General features: G+C 33.4%; 1 protein-coding gene across 1 annotated transcript; it reads left to right on the forward strand.

The window, feature by feature from the left end:
* Positions 1-8,408: 8,408 nt before the first annotated feature.
* LOC115964009 (tryptophan aminotransferase-related protein 3-like) lies at positions 8,409-13,069 on the forward strand. The gene is made up of 5 exons (XM_031083300.1): positions 8,409-8,692; positions 8,862-9,156; positions 10,830-11,131; positions 11,439-11,719; positions 12,738-13,069. The coding sequence occupies exons 1-5, from the start codon at positions 8,409-8,411 to the stop codon at positions 13,067-13,069; spliced, it is 1,494 nt and encodes a 497-aa protein (XP_030939160.1).
* The last annotated feature ends 814 nt before the right edge of the window (positions 13,070-13,883 follow it).

Genomic DNA, 13,883 nt, shown 5'->3' on the forward strand with positions numbered 1-13,883 from the left:
AGTTCATACAACTACAATCAGTCCTTGGTATAGGTAGAGGTTGAGGGAATAACAAAAGAGGAGGAAAATGTTCAACTTCACAATCTCCATCCTTCAATCAATTCAGTCATTATTCATAGAATCCAAATCAAACTTTAATTCCTAGATCTAAGAGACCTACATGCCAGATCTGTGATAGGATTGGTCACCTAGCTTTGGATTGCTATCATTGTATGGATTATGCTTATCAAGGAAAGCATCCACCCACAAAATTGGCAACTATGGCTACAGCATCTAACTCAATTATCATCCAAGATCAACCCTAGCTTGCAGACAGTGCTGCAATTGACCATGTCACTCCCAACCTCACTAATCTTCCTTTTCCTAAGCCCTATACTGGTCAAGATCACCTTATTGTTGGCAATGTTCAACACTTACCAATTACTCATATAGGTACTATCATTTTTCCTTCTCATCATTCTACATTGCATCTAAACAATGTTCTTAGTATTTCATCCATAGCTTCTAATCTAGAATCTATACACAAAATTTGTCATGATAATCACTGTTAGTGTCATTTTGATGAAAACATAATCTCTATTCAAGCCTTGGCCACAAGGAATGTTCGTTACGAGGGTAAAAGTGAACAAAGTGTCTACCCAATCTATCATTACAAAGATTCTAAGCTTTCTTTTTCACCTAAACTCTGCAACACAGTTTCCACTTCATCAAGCTTGTACCTTTGGCATACAAACTTGGTCACCCACAAAACCAAGTTCTTAAAGTTCTTTCACCAAGTTTTAAGTTTGTTGCAAATAATCAGTGTACAAACTATGCTTCTTTCTTGTATACATTGTCTTCATGGAAAAATGCAAAAACTGCAATTGACCATGTCACTCCCAACCTCACTAATCTTCCTTTTCCTAAGCCCTACACTGGTCAAAAGGCTAAAATTGGGAATTAACACTGATTTCCAAACAATATAATTAGTAGGCATAGTTTGGAAAGTATATATTTTTCTAACATCTCAAGGCTAAGAGGCTCGATTTTGGGCTATAAATCGAGTCTTTGAGGGTCGGTTTTCACGTTTTGATCAGGTCTGAGGTGGCACTTTGTCTACCTGGAAATTGAGTCTTAGAAACTCAACTTATATATCGATGCTTAAATAATCGATTTGTATCTATAAAATGCATTGAAAAGATTTTCCCAGGTGTTGGAGTACAAAACACAAACACAGATCAACTACCATCAAATACAAGCACAGACTAGCGACTGATCAAATACAACCCACAAATCCGAGCATTAATTTAGCACAAATCCAACCAAATCCACCCCCAACAACCACCTAAAATCCAGATTAAAAAAATAAAAACCCCAAAACCCACGACCCATCAATAAAACCAATCTGATGTAATTGAAAAAAAAAAAAAAAAAAAAAAAAAAAAAAAAAAACCCTTGATCAGAGAGCAGAATCCCACTAGCACCGACAGCCGCAGCGACATCGAAGCACTCGTCAATTAGCATATACACGCAATCACCAACCACGGATTTCAACAAACGCGCGGCCTCGTAGAGCTTGCCACCACTATATTCATCACCAGTGAGGACCACAACATGAACCCACTTGGCAATGACCTTGTCAACCAAGTCCAAGGCTTTTGGGGAGTTAAAAATGTCATTTGGGTGCAAGTGGAGGATGAGAGTTAGGACATTGAGCTCCGGTCGCTTGGTCCCAGCTTTTCGATTTTGGTAATGATGGGTTTAGAGGAGGAGTTTGGAAGAGGGAGGAGGATATGGGAAAGTGGGTAGTGAAGCGTGGTTGTGGTTGTGGGGTTTTGAAGCTGAACATGTGTGTAATAAAACATTTTACTTGTTTCGGATGGGCTTATAAATCGAGTCTTAGAGACTCGATTTCCAGGTGGACGCCACCTGGAAGAAATGCCAAATCAGCTAAATCAGAACAATCAAAGACTCGATTTATAAGCTCAAAATCGAGTCTCTTAGACTCGAGATGTTAGTAAAAAATATAGTTTTGTAACAGTGCCTACTAATTATATTGTTAGGAAATCAGTGTTAATTTCCAATTTTGGCCCTGGTCAAGATCACCTTACTGTTGACAATGGTCAACACTTACCAATTACTCATATAGGTAATATCACTTTTCTTTCTCATCATTCTACATTGCATCTAAACAATGTTCTTAGATTTCCATCCATAGCTTCTAATCTAGCATTTGTGCACAAAATTTGTCATGATAATCAATGTTGGTGCCATTTTGACGAAAACATAATCTCTATTCAGGCCTTGGCTATGGGGAATGTTCTTTACCAGGGCAAGAGTAAACAAAGTGTCTACCCAATCTATCCTCACAAAGCTTCTAAGCTTTCTTTTTCATTTAAACTTTGTAACACAGTCTCCACTTCATCAAGCTAGTACCTTTGGCATAACAAACTTGGTCACACACAAAACCAAGTTCTTTTTCCAAGTTTTAAGTTTCTTGCAAATAATTAGTGTACAAACTTTACTTCTTTTTGTATACATTGTCTTCAAGGCAAAATGCATAAATTGTCATTCACACACTCACAATTTATTGCTATTTCTCCTTTTGAACTTGTACATACAGACCTTTGAGGTCTAAAGCACCTATAAATTCAATAAATGAATTCAAGTATTATGCTTTATTCATAGATCATTTTACTCATTTTACATGAATGTATATGCTTGTCAATAAATCTGAAGTTTATGACAAATTCTTGCTTTTTAAAGCTATGGTTGAGACTTAATTCTTAACTAAAATTAAAGTTCTTAGATCAGATGGGGGAGAGGGGGGGTGGGGGGAGTATACTTCAAAGGCTTTTGAGTCTCTTTTGTCATCAAATGGAATTATGCACCAAATTTAATGTCCTTATATGCCACAACATAATGGTTTAGTGGAAAGGAATCACATACATCTCATAGAAATCACAATAAACCTTCTATCTTAAGCTGCCTTACCATGTTCCTACTAGACATTAACTATTCATATTGCCCTCTATCTCATTAATCTTCTGTCTACTACAATTTTACAATTTATCTCTCATTGGTTCATACTTTTTCATCATTCACCAGATTTGTCTCAACCCTTTGTCAAGTCATCATTCTTCTACTTCTTCTTCCTTTACTATCTCTAATGTCCAAGTACAATATGAATCACCACAACCATCCTCTTCTGCACCTCCTTCCATTTGTGCATCACCTTCTATATCACATCCTACATCCACAATCACATCATCACCTACATTACCTACTGCATGATGTTCCTAACCCTTACTTGTGTCTAATCAACATCCTATGCAAACTAGATCCAAAAGTGGAATTTCCAAATCAAAGCTTTGCTACAAAGCTACACTTGACAACACATACACTAAACCACCTACCTATAAAATAGCCTCTCAATACCCTCAATGGTGTAAAGCCATGGATGCTGAGTTTGAAGCCTTACAAAAACAACAAACCTGGTCACTTGTCCCTCTATCTTCTAATGTGAACTTAGTCAGCTGCAAATAGGTCTATAAACTAAAGCTTAATAGTGATGTTTCTATCTCCAAATACAAAGCCAAGCTTGTAGCTAAAAGGTTCCATCAATAGCCGGGTATTAATTATACTGAGACATTTAATCCAATAGTTAAACTAGCTACAATCATGTTGGTTCTAGCAATTACAGTGAGCTATAATTGGTCCATGAGGTAGTCGGATGTATCTAATGCATTTATCCACTGTTATCTCAAGGAGGATGTCTATATGCAACAAGCCCCTAGTTATATTGACTCTAATCATCCTCATCATGTCTGCAAGTTACAAAAATCTTTGTATGGCTTGAAGCAAGCTCTAAGGGCTTGGTTTAATAGGTTCACTTCTCAATTGCTCCATGTAGGTTTCATAGCATCCTTGGCAGACTCTTCTCTCTTCATTTATCACTTTTCTCATACCATCATTTACCTTTGAGTTTATGTTGATGATATTATCATCACAGGCAATAGTTCTGCCCATATTTCCAATCTTATCCAAGCTCTTAGTCACAGCTTTGATCTTAAGGATCTTGGTTCTCTACACTACTTCCTTATCACTCCTACCAAATATGGCCATTATCTCAAACCAAATATGCCTTGTATATTCTTCATCGTCTTCTTGTGGATAATGTTAAACACACCAAAACACTTTCATATCCTTCTTCTATACTTACTCCTTACAGTGATACTATACTTTCTAATCCAACTGAATGCAAAAGCATGGTTGGGGCTTTGCAATATTTAACATTCACTCGGCCTGACTTAGCCTTTAGTGTTCATCAGTTATGTCAATTTATGCATACTCCTACAACCACTCACTTAGAGGCTACCAAGAGGGTTCTTAGATACATTCAAGGTTCTTTCATCCATGGTTTTCACTTCTCCCCAAGCCTTCTTACTCTGTCAACCTTCACTAATGCTAATTGGGCTAGGGACTCCTCAAACAGAAAGTCCACCATAGGGTTCTTTGTTTTTATGGGCTCTAATCCCATTTCTTGGTCTTCTAAGAAGCAAACCACTATTGCTCGCTCCTCGACTAAGGTCGAGTATCGTGCACTGGCCACTACAACAGTCAACAGCTGAATTGGCTTGGCTACAAATTTTATTCAAAGAGCTTCATTCATTTCTTTCTCATGTGCCTATTCTTTGGTGTGATAATGTCTCTACCATTGCCTTAGCCTCTAATCCAGTTTTTCATGCCAAGAGGAAGCACATTGAGGTTATATGTCGTGATTTTTGTGTCTGATTTGTCTCTGGGAAAGATAATTTTGCAAATATCTTCACCAAACCTTTGTCTTCACCATTGTTTCTGTTACTTAGAAGAAAACTTATGGCGGTTTCATCCCCCATTCGTTTGAGGAGGGATGTTAAACTAGAAGAGATAAACGACAACATTTCAGCTAGTCCATAGACAATAAGCTAAAACGATGTCATTCCTCTTAATCTTCTCATTTGTATGCAGCTCTTTCTAAATGGTAAAGTTTTGTCAAGTGACAAAGCCAAATTTGATAAACGGAATCGTTCCTAAAGAAGCCGTTGGATTTCAAAGTTAGTTATAACTCAGATTATTTAGTGTAAAAAGTGGGAAAGTTTGTTATGGTTGTAAGAAGTGATTTAGATATTTTATTCAGTTGATGAGTGTCAAGATAGATAGCATATATACTCTATAACTATGAGATTATTCATTCAAGCAAAGTATATTCTAGATTTGATAAAACTCTCTCTCAAATCTCTTTTCCTCCATAACTATTTCTTGCTTGAACTCATTGCCTTAGTTGCAATTCCAATTACATCTCCTTCACTATTAGATTGTACAGATTACAAAAATCTTCACCAATAATCTTAGACATCATACACAATACATTTCAAGTTAATTTTTTGAAAAGTTAATTGTCATTAATTAAAAGAAATTATACTCTGGCAAGTCCATATTCGTTCAGCTATATTGATTATATAAGATAAGATGACGTTTCTTATGACATAAAGGCTATTTGATGATTTGATACTATTTTATTGATCATCTTTTAATTTGAGAACTTGATCATTACAAACAAAAAAGAAATACTCACACATTGATCATCTTTCAGCATATGGCCTTGGCTCTTTATACAAGCGATGCATTGTACCTGTTTTTTCTTCATCAAGTTCACAAGAATCCTACATGTGTAATCAATAAAGTAATGTTGGGTATACACGGATGAGTGAAGTTTCACATTGAATAATGATGAGAAGAATAAATAGTTTTTTTTTTTTTTTTTTTTAAGAGAGAGTTTCAACACATGGTATCCGCTCCTAATGATAACTTTTTATCATTATATCAAAACACCAATCAGTTTTTGGTATAAGCAAGGATTAAACCCTAAATCTCTTATTCAACCATTAGAAACTTTACCAATTAAGCTAACTAAAACCCATAGAAGAATAAATAGTTAATATAACATAATTGAGTACATACCCATTAGGGTTAGGCCTTTTGAGTCAAAATATGTTTTTATATTAATTATTTAAAAAAACTGTGTTTATCTCCTCAACAAGTAAAATAGTGGGAAAAAATAAGAAACGTAGTAAAATAGGAAAGTAAAAGATGGATTCATGGCTAGAGCTATATAAATGTCCTAAATCTTAAGACAGACGTTTGTTCCATGAAATTACATTCACTTGCTAGTTTATAGGATGCATGTTCTACTTCACGTGATTTTTATAGCCAAAACAAAAATAGAAAATGAAGTCCGCAGAATACTAGTATTTGTTTTCTTATTGAGAGCCTCTTGCACAGCAATGCTTCTTTCTTGCGTATAACAATCTTATGTCATCATATTCGGCTAGCTACTAAACAAATTAAGGTTGAACGTCGGTCAATACTAGTAGGTACCATTAGACAACACGCTAAAATCTATCCTACACTCCAAAACTGTGGTTGGTCATAATTGGAGTTTTCCGTAATTATCTATATATAATTTATATATACCCTACATCGACTTTAACACATGTTTGATATGCGATTCGACTTATGCCTACATAACGTTTTTACAGTTACACAAAAATCCATACAAGGATTTGGACTGTCAAAGAGACAGTTGTGTGGTTAAGTGTGTTTTGAGTCTCATATTAGTTATATTAAACCCAGGTTTAATAACCCTAGCTTACTATTATCATCAAATCAACAAAAGAACAACTGCTTCTTCTGTATAAAACCTTGCGAATTTAGAACAACTGCATAATACAGAAATGCAGTGTTTTGACTTTTGAGTCTCATGCATATCAGTTTTTAAACCCGGGTTTTTCTTTAGGGAAGGGGGGAGCAGGGGAAAAGAAAAGACCATTCAAAACTAAAAAATATATACTCACCTAAAAAAACTAATAAATGAAAGATAACACTAGAATCTACTCAATAATAACAAAATCTAAAAAAATGAAAAGATATAAAATGATTATTTCTTAATATATTCCTACTAATTAATTTGTGATATTTCAAAATGGAATTTGACATTCTTCTAAATAAATAAATAAAATTTATTTATGGTTGAATCTATACTAAATGTTGCAACAATTTCACTTTCAATATAAAAAATCAAATAATTCTTCAAAAGATCATCTTATATTTTATTACAAAAACCTTATAAGAGAATCAATTTTTTTTATCTAAACTTTCATATATATATATATATATATGTGTGTGTGTGTGTGTGTGTGTATGTATGTATGAATATGCTTCGTCCGAGGTAGTAGTGGATTTAAGAATTTGTTCTTGGGGTACAAAATAAAATTCAATAAATAAAAGGCCATAAGAATTTAGGTAAAAATTTAATATGTGATTAATTACATTTACTTTTTTTTTTTTTAAATGACTAATTATTTATATTTTATGATAAAAATTGTATTTAATTTTAAATGTATCTATACATATGCATATGTTATATACTTTTCTTTTTTTTAGTAATTTGACTAATTATTTATATTTTTATAATAAAAATTATGTTTAATTTTAAATGCATCCATACGTTTGCATGGTTACATACTAGTATATAATTAATAATAAATAAAATTGTAGGATCATCTATATAAATAAGCATAATCTAATTAAGCATTTAAAAGTGAGAAAAATTGATGTGAAAGATAACTTTGACACATGATGAGTGGTATGAAAATTATTACAAATTAAGAAAATAAATAAAAGAGAGAGAATATGTGATTGGACATTAGAAATATCCCCCAAAGGAAACCTAGAATAAAACCTAGAGTACAAATTTGGGGAAATTACAATACTTAATTGTAATCTAGGATTAATTAATATTACTTTGGTTGTAAAAGAATTAAATCCTAATACAATGAACTTGGATTAGGATATATTAATTATTAAAGACTTGAGTCTTGACTAGTATGATGATATCAACAAAAAGAACAACTGCATTTTCTGAATAAACTTGCAAATTTAGAACAGAAAATAACTGTCTATTTTCAACAAAATTAAAAAAGGTATAAGCCTAAAATCTTCCCAACAGGGAAACAAGACGGGGATTTGTGGACCTTGTCGGGGCTCACATGGTTTTAAGTCAATTCATTACTAGTTGTAGCATTTTTTTAAATTGACTGATTATAAGTATTTTTTTTTTCTTTTTTTTTGGGGTTCATCTCTATTTGAATTGTCCTCTTTCCGCGTATTCCCATTGGAGCCATGTTTGTATTCATCCTCCCACTAATATAGAAGTAGTTTTTCCTTTCACACGAGTTGTTTAACTTGTTTTAGTATAGTCTTAAATAAAGACTTACTCATATTATTATGATCAGTACCACCATTTCTAGTCTTCAACTCTTAGCCCCTCAGTCCTATATATATGCATAGCTATTCTCCCAGTGATAGAGAGAACCTAAGGAAAAACAATGGCTACGGTTCAAAGCTTCAAATATGCACTGATCTTAATTTCTTCCATAATTCTAAATCTCTTCTCTGCCAATGTATTTTTGCGAATTAGGTGGGAGCAAAGTTGGACAAAAATGGCAGCCACAGAAGCTGAAACTGTGGCATCTATTTCATGTTCGGGCCATGGAAGGGCCTTCTTGGATGGTTTAGTTGTTAATGGAAAACCCATTTGCGAGTGTAATGCTTGCTTCGCCGGTACTGACTGCTCTGATTTCTTGTCTGACTGTGTGGTAGATGCTGATAGGTAATGAACCAAATGCACACGCGAATGACCTTTACATTAACTAGTACTAGTACAAAACATCAAAGACGTCTAGGGTTTCAATCTCCCTTCCCATATATGTCTCTTTTATATGCTTTTGTAGAAATTAATAATATTAATGTTTGATTCAATTCAATATTGTTGCATACAGCGGAGATCCTACATTCTTGGAGCCCTTTTGGGAGCAGCATGCGGCTAGTAGTGCCATAGTGACGGCTGGATGGCATCGTATGAGCTATGAGTTCAACGATGGCTCGCTCATCTCAGAAGAGCTCAAAACACATATAAGACGGGTGCATGACATCGTTGGTAATGCAGTTACAGATGGAAGATTCATCATTTTTGGTGCTGGTGCCACCCAACTTCTTAACGCAGCCGTGCGTGCTAATTCCCCAGAGAGTTCATCCTCACCAGAAAAAGTTGTGGCCTCAACCCCTTACTACCCGGTAGATTTATTTAACACTCAAACTATCAATTTTTTTTTTTTTAAGTTGAAGATATTATATATGTTTTAAAGCCTCAAATCTATTGTATGTCCATGTAAGCATCCTAACCGAAGTTACCAAGATAAATTGTTAAGTGATTGAGGAAAAAATTAAAAAGTGGGAGCAAGAATTTAATGAGTAGTTCGATCTATATATAACCTATGTCCAAAAAAAAGGGAACCCTTAATAGCTATATCTTTGCAATTGAAGTGTTCATTTTATGATAAACTCAATGTATTATTTACAGTAACGACTCCAGAATTTTTTTAGAAAGGGTCAATAGTGTTGAAGCTATAAATTTGTTGTGGGAGTAAAAAATAAAATGATTTTTTTTTTTTTTGATATACAACTTTCATATTATATAAAATAATCTAAAATAGTATTCTCAATACAATTTAGTATACAAATTGTACTGTACAATAGTCTAAAAAATTATGAATAGTTTAAAGATCGATAAGACAACAACCATGCATTGAATACATAAATAAACATAATTAAATAGCTAATTAAACTTTTTTTCAAATTTATAATAATTTATTATATTTATATGTACTAACAATTAAAAAAATGATAAAGCAGAATAGTGACACATGTAAGATTTGGTCCGGGAGTAAATGTGAAACTAAGAAAAAAAAATAGTAATTGATATAAGTTTTTGCTTTTGAAGTGTATGACTTTTTAACCATACACATGGTCATTATCTTGGAATTGGAGCAAGTACTAAAAGACTTCTTGGACATGGAAATCTATAAAGCACTTATCAACCTACTTGATTAGACAAAAAGAAAACATAGAAGGGAGAAAGAAAGAAAAAGAGGGATGAGAAAAAAATCACAGATACAAATAGGTTTGTTGTAGAGGTGGTGTAATTTTTTTTTATTGCTAAAAGTTGTGTAATTTTTTACTGATGAAAAAGAAAATTGCAAGGAAAAATAGTTTCATTCTGCGATCAACAGTAAGGTAAGCCAGAGTTAGATAAAGTTTATTTATTTATTTATTTTAAAACGAATGAGTAATTTTAAGAGTAGTGTTAAGGTGTGTAAAAAAGTGATGTCAATTACAACTTGTCACTTAACATTTATTTTAAAATTATTATGAAAATATTGTGAAAGTAGCACTAAGTTAAGCATATTCAAGCTTATTTCAGCTAGATTTAAACAAAATTTATATTCAAGGAGTTCAAAATTTTATTTTAGGGGGTCAAAACAAAAAAAAAAATTAAAAATTTTATATGTATTTTTTTTTTTTTTTTTTTGGCCCAAGTGAGGGGGTTCGTTTGAACCCTTGCGCTGGCAGTAGAGCCTCCCTTGATTATTTATATATTAAAAAACCATAAGTTAACCCTAGACTAACCTAGCTTTAATGTGCTGACTCTATAAGTATATCAGTCTACAATATGTTTAGACTTTTTTGCTATTGAGGTGTTCATCTTACACTTAACTTAATAAAGGTTTATAAACTAAAGAACGCTATATTAACCCTAGACTAATCTTCATTTAGTGTGCTTGCTCTACAATAGATTTGAGCCTCTAGGAAAAATATATATATATATATATATATATATTTTTTTTTTTTTTTTTAAATTTATGTTTACATGAGCTTGTATGTTTACTCTAAATTACAATTTCATCTAGGTTTATAAAGAGCAAACCGAGTTTTTGAACTCTAAGGATTATAAGTTCAGCGGAGATACTTCGCTGTGGAAGAGCAGTGTTATAGACTCCTCATCTTCCCAGAATTTTATTGAGTTTGTGACTTCACCCAACAATCCGGATGGTCAGTTGAGGAAGGCAGTTCTTAGAGGCCCATTTGTTAAGACGATTCATGATCTCGCCTATTACTGGCCACACTTCACAGCTATTCCTGCTCCAGCGGATGAAGATCTCACAATATTTACACTTTCTAAGCTCACCGGTCATGCTGGCAGTCGATTCGGGTATCTAATTATTATTTGCTTGTATATACTAATATTTATGACATAGTTATATGATTAAAGGAACCTAGTAGGGGTTCAAGTAATAACTCATGTAGTAGTAATGATATACATTATGGTGTCCCTTGTATGTAATTTGAATCTCATTACCACCTGTGCTTTGATATCATAATAAATTTTCTACTCTCCCAAAAGTTTTGACCATAATTTTTATTACCACGAACTGTTCTGGCCAAAACCTTATTACTTGATTTCTCTTATGAAATTAAGAAGATGAAAATAAGTTATGACATTGGTTTCTCTGATGCAGGTGGGCAATAATAAAAGATGAGGCTGTATACCAAAGAATGCTAACATATATGAGTCTAAGTACCTATGGTGTCTCTCGAGAAACTCAGTTAAGAGTTTTGAAGCTGCTAAAAGTAGTCATTGAAGGGAAAGGAAGGGAAATGTATGAGTTTGGATACAAGACCATGAAAACCCGATGGGATCAATTGAGCAAATCTGTATCACTGTCAAAACGTTTTTCCATCCAGGATCTTGAACCTCATTACTGTTCATTTTCAGGAAAAGTTAAGAAATCTTCTCCAGGTAATTCTCTTCAAGCCATAAGATTTATTAAACTCGACTCGCGCGTGGGTGCTTACTGCTTAGTAACTGTAACCTAATTAGAAAAAACAAAAATTTGCTAATATAATTAATTTCTTAACTGCAAATAAAAATATTTTAGAAGAAGGAAAAAAAAAAAAAAAAAAAAAAAAGAGAGAGAGAATATATATATATATATATATATGGGCATTCCTTGCCCTGTCATACCCGGACACCCCTTGTGTTATATATGAACCTCTTCATATAAAACGGAAAGGAGAAATTTTATAGTTAAGATATAATTGGTCATCAATATAAAACGAATATTATTAATATGAATATTTTCAAAATGTGGATGTTTTTTAATCAATTTTGAATATATGTATGAAGTAATAGATGCAAACTATGAAAAAATACTTTCCCTTTGGAAAATAATAATAATATATCTTAACCCTAAAATGAACCCCCTCAATTTACTTTTTAATGGAAAATGTCCATCCTGACTCATCCAAATCCAAATGAGAGTAGAATTCAGTTCCATGTTGTCAGATCATGTGTCTTACTGATCCATCCAACGACCAATTGGTGAAGGATGAGAGGGCACAAATATTTTATAGCATTCGATCGCAAACCAAGTCCATTGATATTAGAGCGAATTGTGAAATCTCTTACCATCCCTCTCTCACAATGCGGCTCCAACGACTCAAACATATGACCAGGCTCTAATACCACTTGTCGAATCGTGTGCCTTACTAATCCATCCAACGACCAATTGGTGAAGGATGAGAGGGCACAAATCTTTTATAGCATTTGATCGTAGATCAAGCCCATTGGTATTGGAGCGAATTGTGAAATCTCTCGCACGTCTCTACTCTCTAACACAATTCTAAGAGAATTTTCAAGTATGCTAGCTAGCTGCCACCTTCAATTCAGATATATTGAAGCTAGTTAACAGGAAAAATTTGTTATTTGATGAATCATGACATTTCAAGCCTAATAAACTAATGGAAATTGCATGCAGCTTTTGCGTGGCTGAAGTGTGAGAGACAAGAAGATAAGCATTGCTATGAGGTACTGAAAGCAGCCCATATCACTGGCCGTGATGGTAGTTTGTTTGGTGCTGAAAGCCGCTATGTACGTCTCAGCATGCTTAGAAGCCAAGATAATTTCGATTTATTACTGCAACGGATTGAAAAGTTAGTGACTGAGGAATATGCTAGCAGAAGTAGTATGGCCCCATCTGTTTCAAGAGAAAACAAACGTAATCAGTCGATGCTGTTGGATGCTTGTTATTGTTGTCATACTCTTGAGAGACACTGCATTGAACCATTTGCATCGAATTTGTTGGATTAAGCCAGCAGTTCAGCCTATTTCCAAAAACCTGGCATCTGGAAAAGTAATTGCTGCCATGTTAGCATTGTAAATTCTTATAACTTTTTTTAGGCTATACCCTTTTGAAACATCATTGGGAGCATCATATGTTGATACGATGAATTCGTTATTTGCAATATATGCCAAAATATACTAAATCCGATTCCAAATCCTTCCAAATAGCTTAACTAGCAAATTAATGCAGCCACTTTATCCAACAACTAAACTGTACAATATTATATGATGATTCAATTGACACAAATTGGTACGTTATTTTTTAGAGTAAATAGGAAACACTAGAACACACTCAAAATGTGTAAAAAAAAATTGCCCTACCAAGAAATACTAAGTAAAAGATAGAAACTCTCACCACTTTTTTTAAGAAAAGTAAGAAATATTACAATATTAGGAGTACATATTATTATGCAACCCAACAGCTCGAACCCACAAACCCCTCCTCTTCTTATTGCTATTAAGAATCAAAGAAAATAGGGGACATGAAACTCACAACCTAATAGTATTCACCAAAAGATAAAAAGTTTAATAAGAAGAAATTCATCTTCTCAAAAGCCAAAGGTTAATTTAATTCAAAATAAAAATATTTATTATCTAAATGGAGTGTCGGTGGTGAATAAGGTTTTGCTGAGACTTACAAATGCATGTGATATTGTGATGTTCAATGTTTATTAAGTTTTTACTTGATTATGAGATACTCCAGTATCACAAAAAAAACACCAATATTCTTTAACCTAATAATGATACTTTACATGCCACCCACCTTCACTGAATCACTGTC

The sequence above is a fragment of the Quercus lobata genome, chromosome 2, assembly GCF_001633185.2.
Source record: "Quercus lobata isolate SW786 chromosome 2, ValleyOak3.0 Primary Assembly, whole genome shotgun sequence".
Taxonomy (NCBI): Eukaryota; Viridiplantae; Streptophyta; class Magnoliopsida; order Fagales; family Fagaceae; genus Quercus; species Quercus lobata.